Raw genomic sequence first — 22,987 nt, 5'->3', positions numbered from 1 at the left:
GCAAAAACAGGGGCCCCCCCCCCCCCCAATACCATTGGCTCCACCCCCTTTATCTTTTATTCTCTTCATATTTTATATAAAATTTAACATAATTATAAATATTCATTCATTTTTTAATATTAATTTTTATTTAAGAAGATATTTATAATTATTTTACATTTTAAAAGAAATTCTCCTAATTTACTCATTCAATTAAAATTATTTTTCATAGTTTGAGGCCCAAGAATATATTTATTTATTGATTTGGTAAATATCACATGTAATATATGAAATTGTTTTGGAAAGGGGATTATATATTATGTATTTATTGAGGAAGCGAATCCGAATCCGAAATTGCATGATGGCGACTGTAGAGGAGTAGCAATAGTCGTAAATCAAGTGCCTGCTCCTCACGTCACGTATTAGGACAAGCATTGATTTGAAATCCAGGGTAATTAGCTCAAAAAGGGCCTGTACGTACATTGGAAGCTTTGGGAACCTTATTCCCCCGGCCCCCTTGTTATTGATCTTGTAATTGTTCAACACTCTTATGGGTACTTTTATCTACAAACAACCTAATTAATCACAACCAAAAAACCTACACTTTGAAAAATTAACCATCATCCATCCTTATATAATTAATCACGACTATATATGTGCGTGTGTGTGAGAGAGAGTGTGTGAGAAATGAGAAACTAATGGTGCAAATATATATAATAATCTCTGTATTTATACTTGAGAAACTCCATTCCACTCCACTCCATGCAAACTTGTTCTACATTCATCCAATATTCAATTGTCAATATCTATATAATATTTTCCTAATTAATTGCAACTACTTACTTCATAATGCATCACATGATATATATACCCATAAACAAATCTCTGAAACAACAACTTACTACTCCATTAAAACGTAATCCTTTACATGGATGGTTTAATTATGAAAGTTTAATGGATATATATTTAATTTGTATACGTATTTGGTGGTGGTTCTCAAGTGAAGTTGGTAAGTTGGTGTGTGTGTGTGTATATATATATATAGAGGGAGAGAGGGAGGAGAGAGAGAGAGAGAGCATTTAATTTACATCTAAAGGAACTGTTAGGAAATGGATCGCGTTAAGATGGATAACAGGTGGAATATGAAGGCGATAAAAGACACACGAATTTGTTAACCCAGTTTGGATATAAATCCTACGTCTGGGGGCGATACCAAGCCAGGAGAAAACACTCAAAGAGGAGGAAAATTGAGGAGTACAACACACACACACTTGTATGCAAGTCTTCACCACACGTGAAAGACAACACTCACCCTCGTCTCAACTCTTTCTTTTCTCTCTACTCTATTCTACTTTGCTCTATAAAACAATGCTAATAAGAGTAGTATATATATAGCCATGACTTATCCTTTTTCCAACTCAACTTGGGATTTCTAAGTTGAATCGGGTTATCCTTCTCCAACTCAACTTTGAATCGGGTTATCCTTCTCCAACTCAACTTTGAATCGAGTTATCCACTTTGAATCGACCTTCTCCAACTCAACTTGGGATTTCTAAGTTGAATCAGGTTATCATTTTCTTCTTCAAATCAATCTTCACTTCATAACAATCTCCCACTTGAAGATTGATTAGCTTTTCTCCACTTCTTTCTTGGTACCGCCGGGTTTGTCCACTCTAGTCATCAAGGCCAGTCGAAGCCGTACACAGCTTCAACTTCGCCATCGCAACCGCCTTGGTCAGCATGTCCGCAGGATTCTTTTCTCCTTGGATCTTCTCCAGCTGCAGTGCCTTCTTCTCCAGAAGTTGTCGGATGAAATGGTACTTGATCTCGATGTGCTTTGTCCGCGAATGGAACGCGGGATTCTTTGCCAGATGGATCGCACTCTGACTATCGCTATGAAGAATCACATCTGCCGGAGGTTTCCCTAATTCACCCAACAAGTGTTGCAGCCAAATGAGCTCCTTAGCTGCCTCAGTAACTGCCACGTACTCAGCTTCCGTCGTGGACAGTGTGACAACCTTCTGCAACTTGGAGTCCCAGGATACGGCTGTACCGCCATATGTGAACACGTACCCTGTAGTGCTCCTCCTTTTGTCATAGTCACTCCCTGCAAAATCAGCGTCAACAAACCCAAACAAGGTAAGCTTGCCCTTACCAAACACCAATGCTCGGTCCTTAGTACCCCTCAGGTACCTAAGAATCCATTTCACAGCTTCCCAGTGCATCACTCCTGGATTGCTCATAAAACGGCTAACTACTCCCACTGCATGTGCTATATCCGGTCGAGTACAGATCATAGCATACATCAGGCTCCCAATTGCTGAGGCATACGGTGTGACTCTCATCTTTGCACGTTCGGAGTCAGTCTGGGGCGAATCACTGTTGGATAGTTTGAACTGATTTCCCAATGGCGTTCCAACCGGTTTTGCATTTTCCATCTTGAATCTGCATAATACCTTCTCAATATAATCAGATTGAGATAACCATAATTTACCAATACCTTTGTCCCTTGTGATTTTCATGCCCAATATCTGTCTTGCTTCGCCAAGATCTTTCATGTCAAACTTCCTCGATAACTGATCCTTGAGCCTATTGATCTCCTTGACATTTGATCCTGCTATCAACATGTCATCAACATACAGGAGTAGAATGATAAAAAACTCATCGAACCTCTTCACGTAGCAGCAATGATCAGCATTGCATCTAGAGAAACCTATCTCTAGCATGAAGTTGTCAAACTTCCTGTACCACTGCCGCGGAGCCTGTTTCAATCCATACAGGCTTTTCTTCAGGCGACACACCTGCTGATCATCTCCATTATACCCCTCTGGTTGTACCATGTATATCTCCTCCTCAAGATCCCCGTGTAGGAAGGCTGTCTTTACATCCATCTGTTGTAACTCCAAGTTCTCTGCCGCTACCATGCTCAACACAAGACGAATAGTAGTTAACTTGACAACAGGTGTAAAAACATCAGTAAAGTCAATACCGTATCTTTGTTGGAATCCCTTTACTACGAGTCTTGCCTTGTACCGCTTCTTCCCGTCTGATTCTTCCTTAACCCGATAGACCCATCTGTTCTGTAGGGCCTTCTTTCCTTTTGGGAGCTGACACAATTCCCATGTGTTGTTTTTCTTCAACGAGTTCATCTCGTCGTTCATCGCAAGCTCCCACTTGCTCTTGTGGACATCATTGACTGCCTCTGCGTAACATTCGGGTTCTCCACAATCAGACAAAAGCAAGTAATAAAGAGAGGGGGAGTACCTATCTGGGGCCCTTCTCAGCCTCGGTTCTCGACCCAGTGCCAAGGGTGTGCTGCTTTCAGTAATCGGTTCCTCCGATACTGGTTCTGGCTCTATCTCCGTTTGTTCGGTTTCGTCCGTCTGAACTCCCACTGAATCCGTATCTGCTGGTCTCATGATCCCGGAATTTGAAATATCGAGATCAACAAATTCCCTTTCCTTCTTGTCATCGTCCGGGCTTACCTTCCTGTCGTTGTACATTACATCCTCATTGAATATAACATTCCTACTACGAATTATTTTCCGGTTTTGATCATCCCAGAATCTATACCCAAATTCGTCAGTCCCATACCCAATGAATGTACATTTAATCGACTTAGCATCCAGCTTAGTCCGATCATCGTTCAAAATATAGGCTGAACAACCAAACGTATGTAAGAAAGAAAGATCCACTTTCTTACCACTCCATACCTCTTCCGGTATCATGTTGTTCAACGGGACATAAGGCCCTCGATTGATCAAGAAAGCAGCCGTGTTGACTGCATCTGCCCAAAACATCTTTGGTAGTCCGCTCTTCAATCGCATGCATCTCGCACGCTCATTCAGTGTTCTGTTCATCCTCTCAGCAACGCCATTTTGCTGAGGTGTCCCCGGGATTGTTTTCTGCATTCGGATTCCATGGTCGGCGCAGTAATTCTTGATACCTTCACTGCTGTACTCGCCACCGTTATCCGATCTGAGACATTTCACTTGTAGACCTGTCTCATTTTCCACTAGTGCCCTCCATCTCCTGAATGTATCAAAGGCATCAGATTTTCTTTTTAAGAAATACACCCATACCTTTCTAGTGGAATCATCGACGAATGTCATGTAGTACGTTGATCCACCAAGAGATGACACTGGTGCTGACCCCCACAAATCGGTGTGAACAAGCTCCAACTTTTCTTTCCTCGGAGTTCTTCCTGTGGTCAAGAAGCTCACCCGCTTCTGCTTTCCGAACACGCAGTGTTCACAATGACCCACCTCCACCGATTTTAACTCGGGCAACCGTCCTTTCGACTTCAGCACGTTCATTCCTTTCTCGCTCATGTGGCCCAAGCGATTGTGCCACAGGTTAGCCTGCGATACAGTTCCTGCAAAGGGAATGTTTAAACTGGATCCTCCCGCCATGTAGAGCGTTCCCGACTTTAGTCCTCGAGCCAAAGTCATTGCTCCCCGACTGATCTTCCACTTCGCGTCTCCAAACGTCGTGTGGAATCCATCACTATCCAGCTGTCCGACTGAGATCAAGTTCCTTTTCAGTCCTGGTATGTGTCTCACATCATGTAGGGTCCAGCATGACCCATTCGTTGATTTGATCCGCACATCTCCCTTTCCTACAATCTTGAGGGGTTTGTTATCTGCAAGATAAACTAAGCCAAAATCACCTGAGGTGTATGGCTCCATGATGTCTTTGTTGCTGCATGAGTGGAATGAGGCCCCTGAATCCACAACCCAATCATCGGAAGAACTGCTCACACTCAACAAGAGTGCATCCGTGATCTCCTCCGTCGCGGCATTCGCTGTTCGGCCCTCCTTTTCCTTCTTTGGCGCCCGACATTCGCTTTTCATGTGTCCGGGCTTCTCGCAGTTCCAGCACACCATCTCCTTCTTGCCCTTGTTCTTCCCCCTGGACCTTGACCTGGACCTTCCACGGTATTTACCCCGTGTGTCAGGTCTCCCTCTGGACTCTGTATGTAGCGCAGAGCCAGATGATCCACCCGTTTGCTTTCTACGGGTTTCCTCGTTCAACATCATGTCCCTGATGTTGTCGAACTTCATCTTCTCCTTCCCAGACGAAGTGCTCACTGAAGTAACAACCACATCCCAACTGTCAGGTAAAGATGAAAGCAAAATTAACGCTTTTACCTCATCGTCAAACACGATATCCACAGACGCCAGCTGTGTCGTGAGTTGGTTGAAGTCATTGAGGTGATCGGCCACCGACTTCCTCTCCTCCATCTGCAACCTGAATAGTTTTTTCATCAGCATAACCTTGTTCATTGCTGAGGGTTTCTCGTACATATCGACAAGAGTCTGTAGAACTTCCTTCGTGCTCTTTGCTCCCTTCACATGATAGGCGACATTCCGAGAGAGCGACAGGATTATTGCGCTCATCGCCTTTTGATTGAGCACCTTCCATTCTTCATCACTCGTCTTCTCGGACTTCTCTGCAAGTGGTTCGTACAGGTCCTTCCTGTACAGGTAGGCCTCCATCTGCATACGCCAAAACCCAAAGTCGGAACCATTGAACCGTTCGACTGGAAACTTTCCCTCCATCTTAACTCCTTGAACCAGGCTCTGATACCAGTTGTAAGGAAATGGATCGGGTTAAGATGGATAACAGGTGGAATATGAAGGCGATAAAAGACACACGAATTTGTTAACCCAGTTTGGATATAAATCCTACGTCTGGGGGCGATACCAAGCCAGGAGAAAACACTCAAAGAGGAGGAAAATTGAGGAGTACAACACACACACACTTGTATGCAAGTCTTCACCACACGTGAAAGACAACACTTACCCTCGTCTCAACTCTTTCTTTTCTCTCCACTCTATTCTACTTTGCTCTATAAAACAATGCTAATAAGAGTAGTATATATATAGCCATGACTTATCCTTTTTCCAACTCAACTTGGGATTTCTAAGTTGAATCGGGTTATCCTTCTCCAACTCAACTTTGAATCGGGTTATCCTTCTCCAACTTAACTTTGAATCGAGTTATCCTTCTCCAACTCAACTTGGGATTTCTAAATTGAATCAGGTTATCATTTTCTTCTTCAAATCAATCTTCACAACTTAACAGGAACTTCATCACGGAGCTGCAGTTTCCAAATGCAATATTTAGAAACAAAACAGCACATCTCAGAGCCATATAATATTATATTAGGAGAACCAGCACCAATATTACACTATCATATATATTACAAACTTTGAGTTGCTTTCTAAAGGAACGATTTATTCTTAATTATAAACTAAGGGGCATCATTATATTTTTCAACTGAAAAAATTAAGCATAACCAATTTTAATATATTCTCTTCCCTTTTTTGCTCCTCAATCATATTACATTTTTTTAAATATTATATTTCACTCCTCAATGTTTTACAATATATATATATAAAATAATGTTTAGACTTTCAATCATCATATATATATATATAATAATTATATATGATGCCGATAAAAAAAGGATTGACCCAAAAAATTCAAATGATCCAAAAAAAAATAAAAAAATATTATACAAATCCATTATGTCCTCCATGAAGCCCATTTCAGGGGAAGGCCCAAAAAAATATCCCCAGGAAGTCTAATCTATGTAGAGCCCCCATGCAGAGGGTCCAGTAGATATGCCCAAAAAATAAGTTGGCTAAAGGAAGCTCCAACGACACAAATTTGGGAGGGCCTCAATCCAAAAAAGACCTTACGAGCCCACAATAAAGTTTAGGAACTTAAAGCCCCCCACTCAAAGTCAAAGTCCATCTCACATCAATGACATCCACAAGTAGTTTAGGTGGCATCCACATAGGATGTCAGGAGGTACACCTCATAAAATCGGATAAGAATTAGCAACTCTCTTGGGGCATGGCGCCTCTAGAGAGAAGTAACCTAAACCTTAAAGGTTGGATAAATCTAAAAAGAATTTAACATCATCATAATTTCATCCAACCACCTAATTATGTTTGCCTATATACAAAGAGGTACATGCTTTGATATATTTTTTGATGTTTTCTTCCGTTTGAACTACATACCTCAACTTTTACTTTATGCTACATCTTCAGATTAAAGGGACCCTTACATTTCCTATTTAGGGGTTACTTCAATGCCAATATCTCTCATGTATATAAAAATTGAGGAATAACACTCTTCTTTTCACTTATACTTTTTTCATCAAACATCAAGAGTATTTGATAAATTTTTAAATAATAAAATTAAAAAACTTCAATGGAGCTCATTCTAATTTATTTATATATATATATATGTAGTTGAATAATGTGAAATACCAAATATAATATAATTAATTTGGTTAGGCGCGTTATACAAGATGAGTAGGAGCATATTGGTAGGGGAAAGAGAGAAGTAGTTAGCTTTTATTAGGGGGACTTGGGCTGGGGCTGGGGCTGGGGCTGGGCAGGTATAATTAGCAAAGTGTGGTATTGAATAAATATTAGGCGTTTGAGCATGCACCCAGCTGATGGGTGGCCGTTTGAATTCCAGCCTTTTTTGACCTGTTAAAACCCATCTCCCAAAAACATCCTTCCTTTCCTCCCCGCCCTTTGACCTCTTAAATTTTCTACATCAAATCATTCCCAAAATTTGTTCCTCCATCCATCCATCCATTCATCATTATTATATTTCGTTTCTTCTTCAATTCTTCTCTTTCTTCTTATATATATATATATATATATATATAAAAATCTCTAGCTACATTCCTTATACCTATTTCGTTAAGCTCTTCCATGATCGATCTTTTGTTAATTGCATCCTCAACATTCATCTTGTTTTGTTATTGTTTATGTGTTATAATTAGGTCTTCCCAATATTGCATTGTGCATTTGAATTATTACTGGAACAAGTTTTCAACAATGATTGATGTCCGGCCAGCTTTCTTTCGTTTATCCGTAATTTCAATAGCTTTATACTTCCTCCGCCTCCTCAGGCTCAGGCGGATGACTTGCATGGCTTTGTTAATCGCCCCCGCACCCCCTCCACCTCCTCCTCCGCCCACTACGTCTCCCTCCTGCACCTGCCATCATCATCAACCCTGCACCTCTTCTAATTCCCAACTTGATCCAAACCATCTGCCCAACAATATTGGGATAAAAAATAAACAGCTGCTAATTGGACGAGGCAACAGCAATGAAGTATTAGTTAAGCCATCGAGGAAGAGGCCGGCCCGGCTTGTTGTCCCCACGGACCTGGATTCCATTGAAAAGGTGAAAAGGATGGATAATATGATGAAAGAATTGGAGATAATCCAGGGCAGAGATTTCTTCTTGGCAAGCAAGAAGGGTAGGAGAGAGGTCATGGAAGATAGGCACGCAGTTGTGCTTGATATTTCAGGTGACCCTAAACAAGTAGGTCACCAAAATCTAATTTTGATGAATTTTCTAGCTATCAGCTCCAATATTCCATTAATTGCTTTCATCAATTATATATCTCTACACTATATAATCAATGAAAAGATGTCTTATTGTTTTGGTGGTTAAATTTGTGTGGTATTGTAGCAATAATTGGTTTTGGTATAGAGATGTTGAAGGGTACATATATTAAATAAAAGAAAAATTGTTATGGAGGAGTGCAGGCGTTCTTCGTAGTAATTGATGGGCATGGAGGGCATGAAGCAGCAGATTATGTGGCTAAAAATTTAGGGAAGAACATAGTGAATGAGTTACAAGGCGTGGGAGTTGGCAAGGCCGGAAACCAGATTGAAGCCGCTTTGCGCGGAGGCTACTCAGCCACGGATAAAGAGTTTCTTGCTCAGGTACGCATCATTATCAATTGCTATTGCTATTTGCTACCTGCTGGTGCTAGAAACATTATGAACTTGATAATGATTTTAGGATGTACATGGAGGAGCGTGTGCAGCGGGTGTGCTGCTCAAGGATGGAGAAGTGCACGCGGCACATGTGGGTGACTGTAAAGTAGTGTTGAGCAGGAAAGGGAAAGCCATTACATTGACAAATGAGCATCGGCTGAGCAGGGAAGACGAGCGTGAACGCATTGAGAATTCGGTATGCATGTTTATATTAAATTTTCTTGATGTGATGAATTTAATTAGAAAGAGATGGTGATGGATGACAGGGTGGTTTTCTGCACTGCCACAATGGAGTGTGGAGGGTGAACGGATCGCTGGCGATATCGAGGGCATTTGGGGACGTGCATTTGAAAGATTGGATAATCTGTGAGCCTGAGATAGTGAAGGTGGCCTTAACATCAGAGTGTGAGTTTCTGATAGTAGCTTCGGACGGGTTATGGGATAGGGTGAGCGATCAAGAAGCGGTAGACGTGGTGGTGTCAAGGAATCATATGATGATAGAGTCTTGCAGGAAACTTGTGGAAATATCATCAAGCCGAGGGAATCGAGATGACATTACTGTCATGCTCATTAACCTTCACAATTTCAAGATGATCACCCACACCCACACCCATATATAGCTACCTACCTAGCCCATGCTCAAATATACACAAATCATCTTCATGAGCAATACTCACTAGCTAGCCAGGTTGATTCATTTTTGAAGAATAGCTAGCTAGGTACACATGATCATGCACAACCTCCTCCTCCTCCTCATCTCTATCCAATGTAAACTATTCATAATTATGATATTATAATTACATACATACGGTTAGATGGTAGAAGGAAGTTATTTGCTAATTAAGGAATTGTTTTATTATTATAAATATAAATATAAATCATGAACATACTATTATATATGACCTTTTTAATTTAAATTAATTAAATAAAGGAAGAAGCAAAGAATATTGGATTGTGTGATTAGGAAGAAAGAAAAAAAGAAAATTATATATGAAGAGGAAAAAGTGTGCGTGTGTTTGTGTTGGGGGGCTAAGAAATAGTATTAGGTGTTGGTTACTGAGTTAGGGTTAGGCGGCAGTGCACACACAGCACACGGTTATTAATTCAATTGTAAGGAGGCCATGGAATGGAATTGGGGTAGAAAGAGAGGGTCATTGAGTTTTCGCCCCCAAAAAGTCAAGAAAGACAGCCCTCCACCCCCACCTTACCACTTTCAACCAAATACCAAATCATCTCTCATTAGATTTGATATAATTATAAATACTTCTTTATATTATTAATATTCTTTTAATTTTAATAATTAGTCTAATTTATTTATTTATTTTTTGTAGTAAATTGATCGAGATGATAATGTAGATTAAAAATTATAATTTTATTTATTTTTAAATTTTTTATCTTTTTTATGAATTAAGTAGATAATTCCTTTAAATTTTTTTATTTTAAAAAAAATAAAAAAATATAATAAGGACAAAGTTGATAATTTTATACTTCAATTCAATAATTACATAATTTGATTAAACATCATAAAAGCACTAGTAATTTTTCAAACAATAAGAATGTATTTTTATTATACAAAATTCGTTGTAATTTATCAAATAATTTATACTCGTGTTCACCTTACAAACACTTCTTCTTTGTTTCAACTGCATTTTCATGGTTTCTATTGTTATTGTTTTTCGGGATGATTATATTGTTCTTTTGTATGATTAGGTATAATTATATATAAATTTTTTATAGTTTAAGAAATTATATTAAATTTATTAATATTAGTAAATAAATAAATAAAAATTAATGTTTATCCACAATTTATTTGCTGCTGATCATTTTACATCAAATTATCCTTATATATTTACACTAATACACGTGAGAAGATATATATTAATATAAAGTTGGCTTCAACTGTAAATTACAGTGTTTCTTAATTGTGTGGATTTTGCACTTCTTGTATACTTGTGCATTGTTTTCGTGCCTACTTTCGTACTTTATACACGAGGGCCGAGTGTGAGAGGGAGAAGGCTGACTAGCTTGTGCAAAGCTAGGCCGTACAGGTTTTTGTTGCATGACCAAACCTCTATGACAATTGAGGGTAGTTTGATCAGAAATTTTTTATTAAACTTGTAATAAGTTAGTAGTAAGTCAATTGAGAATAAATATGATTTTTCATTCACTTTCTTTTTGGCAAGTATCATCGAATTTCATGAATTATGACTAATAAATAAATTTATTTGTTGAACCAAAACTAACATTAAGAATACTAAATATAATCTTATAATTTGCAGGATATTTTTGTGTAACTACACTCAACTTTAAGAAAATAAGGTATAATAATCCCTTATTTTTAATCGCTTTCTGGTCGATCTATTATTATTCTAAGGATTATTTTCTTCAAATTAATAATTATAATTTTAATTTCAATGAATATAAAAAAAAAAGTTGAGGGATTTATTTATACACATAAAAAGAGGGGCGACGCCCACTAAATACACCTAATCAATCCTAGTTATTACCAATCTAATCTACCACAACCTTATTTATTATTACTCACACGAAAACATAGAGAAAGAAAAAAAAAATTATTGTTATGGGGAGTTATGATTTATTATTATTATTATTAATATCATATGAAGCCCCTTTTGGATTTGGATTTGGATTTGTCCCTTTCTATCATTTCTCCTCATTCCTCCTCCCCCTTCCCTTCCCCTTCTCACTTTTTCTTCCATCTGCTTCTGATTAATCTCTTCGATGGATACTGTACCCGCTACAAATGATTTTCACGATTGGGAGCTCCTCCAACCCAACTCCGCTTCTGACTCCACCCCCCTCCCCAATAACTCCTTTGATGAAATTCATTCTGGAGGCTTAATTCACGCCAATTATTTCTCCTTAGATTCTCAGAATCGTTTTGGGGAGGATTTCGATGATGATGTATCGGCTGGGTCCGATAATCCTAGTTGGGTTGATCCCGGCTTGGAGGACAATCCCACTCTCTACCTTCAAAAGGATTCTGGTGGTGGGTTTTGGTCCGATTCCAGCAGTGAACCTTCCGAAGACCGCAAATTGATCGAATTGGACGCCATAGATCAAATTGGTTTTTCTCAAAACGAGAAAAAGCAATTGATTTTTCATGGAATTGAGGAAATACTTGAGGATAAAGGTGACAAGCAGGAGGACATGGGTGAAGTTTGTATGGAATCCAGTGGAATTCAGGTGGGCTCTGCTAAACTTACTGACGTTTCCGAGAATTTCCAAGTGGGTGTCCAAGGTAACGTGAATTTGCAAGGTGAGTCGGAGGTTTCGGGTGAAGACAAGAATGAAATTGATAAGATTGTAAGTGGGGGCAAAGTTACAGATGACACTGGAAACAAGAAAAGTGGTGAGCTTGAAAAGAGGAGCGTGGTGTGGTGGAAGATGCCAATGCAATTCCTAAAGTACTGTCTGTTTAGAATGAGTCCTGCGTGGACTGTCTCCGTGGCAGCTGCTATCATGGGGTTTGTCATCTTGGGCCGCAGGTTGCATAAGATGAAGAAAAAGACTAGGGGCTTGGAGATTAAGGTCACTGTTGATGATAAGGTCAGTGGTCTTGTATGGATTATATTTGGTTATGCATCATGGACTTTGTTCTGCAACTATTTTGAGAGTGTGCATGTATGGTATTAAGATCAGACTTATCTGCAACTTTCACGTGAATGCCAATGCCTTTTAATATGAGAAATCGTATAGTTGTTTTGAATCTGAGAAGATAACAATCTGATATCGACCTGATGGAGGAACCGATACCTGAGGTTATAATCTGTCTCTCTTCTTTTCTTCCTTTTTTCAGAAATATGATTGCTTGTACTGTATATTCCATTGGAGTGATTGGAAATGGTCTTTCTTGAGAACATCCCTCTCCTGATTATTAGGATCTAGCTTTCGGATTTTTTTGTTGCTGAATTATGCATGTTGATATTAGAACTTGAGACATTATCCCTATGCAGCATGAAGACCAGTAAAGTGATTTGTCATTTGAGTTCCAGGGGGTGAGGGTGTTTAGAGAGATGTCTGACTCTTCCTAGTTGATCATATACCGATAAACCATCGGTTTGCTGGTAGATTTTAGCCTATAGTGTCCATAGTAACAACACGCCAGGAGACCATATACATCAGTGTGGCTTTACTTTAAGCTTCAAAGGTATTAATATTTGGCAGTCGAGGTGATCTTGTACTTGCTCAATTGGTTCCACGTATGCGTTTGCACTTCTGGATGAGATACATTTCCTGTGTGGAAGAAAACACACTCGGAAAGAGTTCTTAGCTATTTATTTAACAGATATGGTAGTTGGTGGCATTTATGATGTCATTGTTGTCCATCTGATTTTCTGGACTCAGCATTCAAATGTATGGCGTATATGTTTAGTGTTATTAAGGTCTGCAGATCCCAGTCTTAATTTGATTTTGACATCTGAACAAAAGTTTAACATAACAGATGACCATCCATTTCGTTGTAAATATAAAGAAACAGGATCATATTCCTTCCTTGTGGAGATGAAGAATATATAAACCTTTTTGCAGTATGTTTTGATTTATGTATTCAATTTTGCAGAAGATATCTCAGGTCATGAGCCGTGCTGCTCGTCTGAATGAAGCTTTCTCCGTTGTGAAACGGGTTCCCATGATTCGGCCTTCACTGCCTGCTGTTGGCACAAACACCACATGGCCTGCAATGAGTCTAAGATAAGGGGAGCAATTATTTATACATGGAACATGGGCGTTCTTGCCAAGTTTAAGACACACTGTGTATCGTTATACATAGAGCACGAGACAGGGTGTTCTTATCAAGTTTAAGAAAGTGTGTAGGCTTCTGTATTTTAGTGTATCTGTGTGTATTAGTTTCCTTTTGCCTTCAACATTAAAAGCTTTTTCTTTCTTTGGCTATGTATCCAGAAGTCATATATGCTCCTTGGAATGCCTATTTGTCATTGAATGTATCTTCTGCTATCTACGAATTTTATCTTGAAAATTTCTTCATGCACTGATTCATCCTTACTGGTATGACTTTTTGGACGCGGACTAGTTAGATGACAGACAAGCTGATCGTATATACCCCCAAAAATATAAATCAATCACCCTCATCATACTGGTGGCTGATTCATTGTTTTACGAGGCTTAAAAAGAAGATCACTTGTGACGGAAGCTTGAACAAATCAAAGCATTATAGCAACATGTATGCAATTTGCAAGGCAAGTTAGCCTAAACTACTCAAGCCGAAAGAAAGAGTAGGCTAAATCAGTGCAAGCCGGCAACATGTATCCCTCCAAAAGGACTATCACAGAAGTTGGGGTGTGTTTTTCTTTCTTGAATAAGATACATTTAGAGGAAGAGTAGGCAAAAACAGCTATTGACATCAACACTCATGGTGAGTGTTACCCAATTGAAAAATCTTGAAACATATAAATGCAAGAAATTTAGATTAAAGGAAGTGGGCCGAATTCAAGACAGAGAAACAAACAACGAGATACAAAAAGAAATTGTAGCTTTATGTATTGATCTACTGAGTCTGAAAGCCCCTCAGTTTTCAAGAATTGGGGAAAATGAACAGATTATGTAACGGTGATGAGGAAATAGATGGCGTCAGCTCAGTTTTATCTACGACTTTTCTTTGGTATGGTACAATTAGATGTTTTCCGGTTCCGGGTCCATCCCCACTAGTAGTGATTTCCCCAGTTTTATAATTACTCCATTTTATTTTTTTCTTTTTATATGTATGCACCATCCACGTATTGCATTATTTGGTCGTTCTTAAATTTATAACTACATAGATTTATTTTCTTTCCCAGTATATGTTTGTCCTCCCCTTCACTGCTGAATTCAATTTTTGCATAAACAAACTTCTAACAATGAATTTTTAGATTCACATACATACTTTTTATTTCTATTTTAATGGAAATTGCTTTTCATTCGATCATAAACATATATGGCGTCAATATTATAAGAGTTTCCTGGAAACAAACATATATTAGGAAACGGAATTTTAGTAATAACCCAAGTCAGATTTTCGCAATTGTAAGCGGATGATCATCATGATTAAGCTTTGCATTTTGGTAATGGAGACCCACAGAGACAATCATTCCCAGCAAATGTGCTGGCCGGAAACTTTGTCGACGGCAATTGACCACACAAGTGGTTGTAACTCACATTCAACTCCGACAGACCGGAAATCGCCTTTGGCACCTTCCCATAAACCAAATTGCGCGATAAATCCAAGTGCTTCAAACTCTTCACAAATCTTATACTCTCCAGATTGAATTTCAACTTGTTGCCAGAAGCATAGAATCCCACCAAATAATCTGTTCTGTTCAACAACTTTACTGGGCTTCCCGTTATTTGATTCTCCGACAGATCAATGTAATCATAGAAGTACGTCTCTGCAGGCTTCCACTCCTCCAATTTCATCTTGATTCCACATCTGGCTAACTTCAAAGAGTATATAATTGGAGATGTGGTAACCCACTCAGGAATTCTCCCTAAATGGAACTGATTGTAGGATAAATCCAAGGATTCGATACCTCTCACATGCAGTTCTGGAAACGGATCCACTAGCTTATTATGAGACAGGTTAAGATTAAAGATCTTGGTGAGATTGGCAAAACTTTTTGGAAGCGTTCCTGAGAAATGGTTCCACGACAGATCCAATGTGTCGAGGGCATGGAATTTCCCCAGAAAATCAGGGATTTTCCCAGTCAGGGAGTTATGGGCCAGCTCCAGATAGGCCAGTTTTGGCGCTAGTGCTGAGATGCTCCCTGGAATTGTTCCTGTGAAGTTATTGTCAGAAAGCGTAATGGATCTGAGGTTAGATAAGCCCGAAAACAGATCTGGTATTGGCCCAGACAATTGATTGCGCTCCAAATGCAGCAGGGTGAGGTTCCTGAGGCGCTGAATGCCAAGGGGGATGGTGCCGGTGAGAAGGTTTCCGCCGAGTTTGAGCTGAGTCAGTTGAGTCAAATCAGCGATTGAACTTGGTATCGGCCCAGAGAATTGGTTCCCTTGCAGACTTAGTGCCTCTAGTTCGATGAGATTGCCAATGTTTGTGGGTATTGGACCAGACAACTTATTGTTTTCAATATAAACAAACAAGAGTTTTGGGAGAGTGAAAAGAGAATCTGGGAAAGGGCCTCCCAAATTTTTGAGATCCTGGAGATATAGGCCATCCAAGTACTTGAGCTTGGATAGAGAAGGCGAGATTGTACCCGTTAAACTGGAGGTGAGATTGTTGGGTTGCCCGGCAAGACTCAAAGCAGTGACCCGGTCGCCGCTTAGGCATGTGACGCCCAACCATTTGCAACACTCTGTGCCCTTCTTCCATGAGGCAAGCATGCCAGATGGATCGGCCCTGATACCCGACTTGAAACCCAATAGCCCAGTTTCATCGTCGACATGGCATGCTGCTGAGAGTCTAAGGCATGAAAAAGGGCAGAAGATAGGGATGATGAATGCTAGGAAGAGAGCTGAGGGAAGAAGAGTTGGGAAGTGCATATTGACGAGGGTTGGAATGAATTTAGCTAGAGGGTGGAATGGTGTGGTAAGCTTGCTGCAATATGTATATATATTTATATAGACACACACAATCGGATTTTGGAACTGGGTCCCATTACATTCATTAATGTGGTTTTATGAGCTAAAAGTGATGGTGTGATCGATGATGTAAAGAACAAACAAATTAGCTAGGTAATGAATGGGTAGACAGACAGGAAAAACACGCAATCTTGTTAACAAGAGAATGATATTTGTAGGTGGTAGAATTTGCAGTAATGGTATGGAGCAAGCAATCCATCCATGCATATGGACAGGGCGGGCTGAATAGGTGGACTGGAGATCAAAATCTTGACCGAGAAGAGAGAAGCTTTATGCCAAGTTGAAGTTTGAACTAAAAACAAGGCTGTCCATATTAATATTTCTGGGTGGTCAAGTCGTTTATGGTGGATAGACAGCAAGGTCAACTACAGATCCCGCCGCGATGATTGACTCTCACACACTAGTAACATGATCGAAAAGAAAACCCCAGGCTTCATTTCCCAGGATAATGGCTTCTTGTCCAGTGTATCCATAAATATATTTGCAGCTCTCAATGCTCTCTCTGCGTGTGTGTGTGTCTCAGCTCACAAGTATGCATGAGAGAGAAGCAGGGGCTGCAATCGTATATATATGTTCTCTGAACCTGGCTGGAATCAGAGAGCATCCATGACATGATGTTCTCAAGTCTTAACCTAACAATTAACATGAAACTTTTACTATTTATATGTATGAGAGTAAAAATTTGAATTATCATAACTATAACTATACCAAACAAAAAGGTTATTTGCTAATTAAGAGGAAGTAACAAATGAATCAAGTTTAGGTAACATGACTGCTCTATATTTCAATAAAGGTGATTTATTACATGTGCTTTACATCTTTTGATTCAATCAAACATAATTTGAGTATTTTTCTTTTTTTTTATAAATATAATGTCATCGTGCAAATAAGTAAGGGATAATTAAGATTTAATATAATTACACATAGATTCCTTGTGATTTGAAAAATTACATCTAATACTTTTGATGTTTGCTTATGTCGAACAAATAAGTCCCTCCATTAGTTAAAATTTAAAAATTTGTTGATATCAACAAAAAAAAGGATAAAAATTAATATTTATTTTTTATTGACTTATTATTAATTTATTGCATAAAAAAGATTTTTTTTATGAGCAAATTACTCCTATATATTTTCAAAAGTTAATGCATCTGATGTATATTTTTACGTTGTAAAGATAGTTTTGTTGGAAAAAATTTATTTGACTTACAATAAATCAATTAAAATTATATATCAATTTTCAATTAATTTTTTTATTAATATTATCAAATTCAATAAATTTTAAATAGTATATATTAAATAATAGTAAAACTTCAAAAATATTCAAAACTACAAGACATCGGCATGTAATTACCAAACTTGGAAAAGGGGTACTAAATAAATAGGTGGGGCCCGTGGGGGAGGGGGGGAATTTAGTAATAACAATAGATAAGGGGCAGCAACATATGTACCACAGCATGCGGTAAGTGAAGTAAAACCAAAATCAAAATGTATTATTATTGTTAATATTAGTATTAGGATTTTAATTGTTTTTTATCGGAATTATTATTAGTATTAGAACTAGAAACAGAAGTTTCCTACAACTTTCCGACGTGGCATTTTCGACACGACAGAGAGACAGAATAGAAAAATGAAATACAGGTCGAGTCTTTTCCTCAACATCAACAGCTAGAGAGAGAAAGTATTGGGGTGGGATCTGGACTCCGATCGTCTCAAATTTCCAATCTCTCCCTCCGCCACCGCCACCGCCACCCACCACTTCTCCTCCCCCTCCCTCCCACCCACCGACACACCACCAATTTCCCAATTCATCCCCAATCATGTCCCTCAATATGAAAACCTTAACACAGGCCTTAGCCAAGGCCTCCGCCAAGGCCTCCGCTGTCATCGAGAAGACTGTACAAACTACCGTCCAAGAAGTAACCGGTCTACCTAGAGCCATGCAGGATTACGAACTTATCGATCAGATCGCCTCCGCAGGCCCTGGCCTCGCCTGGAAATTGTACTCAGCTAAGTCTCGTGACACCCACGTGCCTGCTGTCTACCCTATCGTCTGCGTTTGGGTGTTGGATAAGAAGGCACTGTCGGAGGCCCGGCAGAGGGCTGGTCTCTCCAAAGCCGCCGAAGATGCGTTTTTGGATGTGATTCGGGCAGATGCGGCTCGACTCGTCCGCCTGAGGCACCCTGGGGTGGTTCACGTGGTCCAGGCGCTGGATGAGAGTAAGAATGCCATGGCTATGGTCACCGAGCCGCTGTTTGCATCGGTGGCAAATACACTTGGGAATGTGGAGAATATTTCCAAGGTCCCTAAGGAGCTCAAAGGAATGGTATGGGCTTCCAATCTCAATTTTAGGTTTTTGTAATTGCAAGGTTTAGTCAGTGAATGGTGTTGTGTTCCAATTAGTTTTTTCTTAAATTTGGACTAATCTTATGAATTTTTGGAGCTAGGCAGAAATAAATAAATGAATTTTGGATTTATGCACTTAACTTGATGCCAATGAGTTAACAATTCTGGAGAAGGAACTCCAATGCAGACGAGGGAAGACGATTGAGATTTGCCTTCTAAAATTTTGTTTTATTCGTGAAAACGAAGATAGGATATTGGGATTTGTTCATTACTATTTGAAGGAAGAATACAGGCTAAAGCTACAGCGAAATTTAAGAACCATAATTTTTTTATCGCGGCTACTACCGGGACTTTTTGGTCAACTATTTCAAGAGTTATGAATTTATTTCTCAAAGTTCCTTTGTTTGAACTTCTATCAATTGTCAACCAGTCATTTATAGTCTCCTTCACTTATTAAAAATGTGTATGTCTCCACGTGGCTCTAAGATATAAAGTTGCAAATATAGACACAAGTAAAGTCATCCCTGCTACCACCACGTGAGAAATTATGTCCTTGGCCCTGAGCGTGTAGAAGAATTTGGAAAATGTTACACAAGCATCATCAGCTTAGAAACAATGAATGGCCTTGTATTTGTCCTGTTTGGATTGCTTGTTTTGATTTTGGGATCAAAAGTACCAATATTCTTCTTGGTGCTTGATGTGCCAAATCTTAACTTTGTTTGAGTTGGGAACTATATACATTAAATCTTCAGCTGTTCACGTGTTCCACCAAAAGGATCAATGATTGATTACGTTCTGCTTCAGGATATGGGATTATTGGAGGTTAAGCATGGTCTGCTCCAAATTGCAGAGACGTTGGACTTCCTTCATAATAATGCACGCCTTATCCACAGGGCCATAGCACCAGAGGTTATGATTCTTTTCCTAGAGACTTTAATTTGAATAGTTTTCATGCAGCTTATTTCGTTATTCATTCTCTTTTCGTAATTCCTATTGTTCTCTGCATTAGCTTTTCTAGTTTGAGAGAAAATATAAGTTATGATTTACTTAGAGAGGTATCTTTACAATGTTCACTTTGATTTTCTTTTTAATAGTTTTATGGAGGAAGAAAATGATCTGAGGACCACTTGTATGCATTATTGGCATTTATCTGTTGTGGGAAGAGGGGGGACTTTGTGGAGTTAATTTCCTGAGTCCCTGATTTGATAGAAAGAATGTAATTATTGTGACTTTAAACGTTGTAGGAGGTGGTACTGTGATGCCATTGTTTTAATTGGTCTAAAGTTTTCAGAATTTGAATACCTCTACTTGGTAGAGGGGGTGTTAGAGGTCTCCTTTCCAATTGCCTTCTTTGGTACTTCTTTTCCCACTTAATCATGTTCCATTTATGGTCTCATTTATACTAGAATAATCCATATTACATTTTATGTTTGGTTTTTGCTGCAGTTTCTTGCTCCCTCTAATCTCAACTCGTTGCATGGAAATATAAGCATGTCCACGCTGCTTTTTGTTCTTGTCTCTTCTCTTTATTTATTCCTATTATGGGGAAGCTGGAATGGGATTGTGTCACTTAATCCAGGCCTCTCATGGTCAGGCTTCCTATACAAATGTACTAAAATGTTTTGCATCATTCTTGTCTTCTGTTTCTGCCATTCAATGTGTTTTCCCTGTTTTTCTGTCCATTTGATTGCAGTGAAGTCTCAGACCCTGAACAGGAACTTTGACTTGTGTCATACTTGGTATTCTCAAATCGAATGAGAAAATATCCTTGCTGCAAATTGAATATTATCAGGGAAAAATAAGCTATTCATAATATTTTTCTGAAATAGTGAGTAAAAATAATTAGGCTTACTTGGTCCCTGTTGACGTAGCCATTGCTGACAATTTGTCTTGGAGGACACATCTTATTTTGTAACTGAACTGATTGCCATTTTTTCCATCGCAGAGTGTCCTCATTACTTCCAATGGAGCTTGGAAGCTCAGTGGTTTTGGTTTTGCAATTTCAACAGATCAATCTTCCAACGATTCTGCCAGCATGCAGGCTTTCCACTATGCTGTGAGTAATGGATTTGTTGAACTTGGTCAATATGCATGCATGTTTCTTCACTCTTCTAGAAATTCCTTTTCTGTAATATCTTGTGCATTTTCTCTCTAGAGATATTCCACCCACCTTTGCTCCTCTCAGTTAGTTTAACGTTGCACCCACTTTATAACTAATGCTGCTCCTTATGAAAGAATGAAAAAGAACTAGATGCTGTTCATGGAAATAAGCATACATATATGTGATGGACTTGATGGAAGTAATAGGTCAATGTGATGGAGAGTTAAGCTAATATCCTTATGTGACTTGAGAAAAGGAGCCAGTATATTAATAGGGACTTCTTCCAGATTGCTCGCGGGAAATTGACAGTATCCCACTACTTAGTTGGTTGTTCAATTTTTATTTCTGAGAAAGATCTGGTTTGATGCAACTTGAATGAAACTCTAACCTGCTTTTGTTTAATAGGAATACGATGTAGAAGATTCTATCCTGCCCTTGCAGCCATCAATAAACTACACTGCTCCCGAGTTGGTACGAAGTAAAACGTCTTCGGTTGGGCCTGCCTCCGATGTTTTCAGCTTGGCATGCCTTGCCTACCACTTGATAGCTCGGAAGCCTTTATTTGATTGTCACAACAATGTGAAGATGGTATATATATATATTGTTTTGTTTCCCTTAACTTTCGCATGTTGTGTTACTGAATCATTCTGTTGCACACTGATATGTGGAAGCTGCACTTGCTTTAGATCTGTTCTTTAAATTGTATGCTTTCAGTATCATGTGCTTTATGAACCCTATAGATTATAATTTTATGTATTTTAGTTCTTATGGTCTGGAAATGGCAAAGCCATATTGCTTTGCATTTGTTACTCATAAATAGAGGTATATTTTAGGTGCATGTATGAGTTTGATTTAGTGGATATTGAAGTGATCTGTCACAAGAACTTGATAGAAAAGATGCAAAATACTCAATGGCTGGTGGTCGAAGGCAGATAGGCCAAGATCTGCATGTACTTCAACAAAGTTTGGGAGAGAAATTATGAATGTATAAAATTGAAAATGTGAAATCATTGTAAATCAAGTCCTGTTGATAGGTAAGATGCCATTTGGCCCTGTATTCCTACAAATTTGATGCTGCTGTTAGAGTGAAGTATAATCAAATATACCTTTTTTTTCTTATTTTCCCGCTTGCACATGGTTTTTAAGAAGTTTCCCACTGCTTCAGGAGCTTAATGGGATAACAAATTTTCAGTTAGAGTCTAAAATTAATATAGTTTAAGGAATGACGGAATAATAAGAAGCTAAAAACTCTAGTGATTTTTTATGGAATAATGGAACTGGAAGAAGTTCACAAACAAACAAAAATAACGAAGTGGAGGAACAAATTAAGATGAAAGCAGCATATATGTCCTGAAATAACTGTCATCATTTCATTCTTTACAGACTAGAATTTCATATTCATGTCCTTATGTAGAGATTAATTGTTCTTCTGCAACCATATTTTTGCAGTATATGAACAGTCTGACTTACCTAACCAATGAGGCATTTTCTGCCATTCCAAGGGAGCTAATACCAGATTTACAGAGAATGTTGTCTGCAAATGAAGCTCTGAGACAAACAGCAATTGATTTTACAGGTTACAATTGGTGGCTTTTGGTTATTGTTCTTTACTCTATCTCTAAATGAATAGTTTAATTTTTTCTTATACTGACAATTTGTTTCATTGGCTTTTGGTTATAGTTCTCTACTCTTATCTCTAAATGAATTGTTTCACTCATGCAAAGTGTCTTCAGTTGGCAACTAAGAATTTGTTTAATTTTTAATTATCTTTTACCAAGTATCTATTCCACATTTTCAGGTTCATCTTTTTTCCGAGAGGATACTAGGTTGCGTGCTCTTCGCTTTCTGGATCACATGCTTGTATGATTTTATCGTTTACTTCAGTTTTAGCATGCTTCTTTAGCAAGAAACATGGTACAGGTTGTGAGTATGAAATCTGATTATACCTGATTGCTTCCAGGAGAGAGATAACATGCAAAAATCTGAATTTCTAAAAGCATTATCGGACATGTGGAAAGATTTTGATCCCCGTGTTTTGCGGTTTAAGGTCTGAATTCTTTTCCTGCACCATTAATGCTATTCAAATATGAGTATTATCATTTTATTGTCAGTATAGTTGTTAATGCTACTTGGT

At 38.6% G+C, this 22,987-nt stretch overlaps 4 protein-coding genes across 4 annotated transcripts in view; 3 read left to right on the top strand and 1 right to left on the bottom strand.

Annotated features, from left to right (window-relative positions):
- On the top strand, nt 7,676-9,637 carry LOC105174878 (probable protein phosphatase 2C 2). The gene is made up of 4 exons (XM_011097111.2): nt 7,676-8,336; nt 8,564-8,743; nt 8,823-8,993; nt 9,064-9,637. The coding sequence occupies exons 1-4, from the start codon at nt 7,719-7,721 to the stop codon at nt 9,415-9,417; spliced, it is 1,323 nt and encodes a 440-aa protein (XP_011095413.2). The 5' UTR covers nt 7,676-7,718; the 3' UTR covers nt 9,418-9,637.
- On the top strand, nt 11,430-13,796 carry LOC105174867. Its single transcript, XM_011097101.2, has 2 exons — nt 11,430-12,367; nt 13,380-13,796. Exons 1-2 carry the CDS (start codon nt 11,540-11,542, stop codon nt 13,512-13,514), a joined length of 963 nt encoding a protein of 320 aa, XP_011095403.1. The 5' UTR covers nt 11,430-11,539; the 3' UTR covers nt 13,515-13,796.
- On the bottom strand, nt 14,741-16,619 carry LOC105174859 (LRR receptor-like serine/threonine-protein kinase GSO1). Its single transcript, XM_011097089.2, has one exon. It carries the CDS (start codon nt 16,307-16,309, stop codon nt 14,861-14,863), a length of 1,449 nt encoding a protein of 482 aa, XP_011095391.1. The 5' UTR covers nt 16,310-16,619; the 3' UTR covers nt 14,741-14,860.
- Nucleotides 18,004-22,987, top strand: part of LOC105174851 (SCY1-like protein 2) — a 10,103-nt gene continuing 5,119 nt past the window's right edge. The window contains exons 1-7 of the mRNA XM_011097075.2: nt 18,004-18,732; nt 19,557-19,661; nt 20,698-20,808; nt 21,259-21,441; nt 22,303-22,429; nt 22,652-22,713; nt 22,814-22,900. Of these exons, the coding sequence (XP_011095377.1) occupies nt 18,226-18,732; nt 19,557-19,661; nt 20,698-20,808; nt 21,259-21,441; nt 22,303-22,429; nt 22,652-22,713; nt 22,814-22,900 (1,182 nt within the window). The 5' untranslated portion in view covers nt 18,004-18,225. The remainder of the gene's footprint in view (nt 18,733-19,556; nt 19,662-20,697; nt 20,809-21,258; nt 21,442-22,302; nt 22,430-22,651; nt 22,714-22,813; nt 22,901-22,987) is intronic.

This window comes from Sesamum indicum, linkage group LG2, assembly GCF_000512975.1.
Source record: "Sesamum indicum cultivar Zhongzhi No. 13 linkage group LG2, S_indicum_v1.0, whole genome shotgun sequence".
NCBI lineage: Eukaryota > Viridiplantae > Streptophyta > Magnoliopsida > Lamiales > Pedaliaceae > Sesamum > Sesamum indicum.
The sequence above is the reverse complement of the archived record's forward strand: the minus strand, read 5'-3'. Positions and strand labels throughout refer to the sequence as shown.

Excerpts from the sequence above, each read along its gene's own strand:
- LOC105174867 (XM_011097101.2), top strand. The coding sequence starts at position 11,540 with ATGGATACTGTACCCGCTACAAATGATTTTCACGATTGGGAGCTCCTC. Across the intron at positions 12,368-13,379 it reads AGGTCACTGTTGATGATAAG|AAGATATCTCAGGTCATGAG; the intron begins GTCAGTGGTCTT and ends TCAATTTTGCAG.
- LOC105174859 (XM_011097089.2), bottom strand. The coding sequence starts at position 16,309 with ATGCACTTCCCAACTCTTCTTCCCTCAGCTCTCTTCCTAGCATTCATC.
- LOC105174878 (XM_011097111.2), top strand. The coding sequence starts at position 7,719 with ATGATCGATCTTTTGTTAATTGCATCCTCAACATTCATCTTGTTTTGT. Across the intron at positions 8,337-8,563 it reads TTTCAGGTGACCCTAAACAA|GCGTTCTTCGTAGTAATTGA; the intron begins GTAGGTCACCAA and ends GGAGGAGTGCAG. Across the intron at positions 8,994-9,063 it reads GTGAACGCATTGAGAATTCG|GGTGGTTTTCTGCACTGCCA; the intron begins GTATGCATGTTT and ends GATGGATGACAG.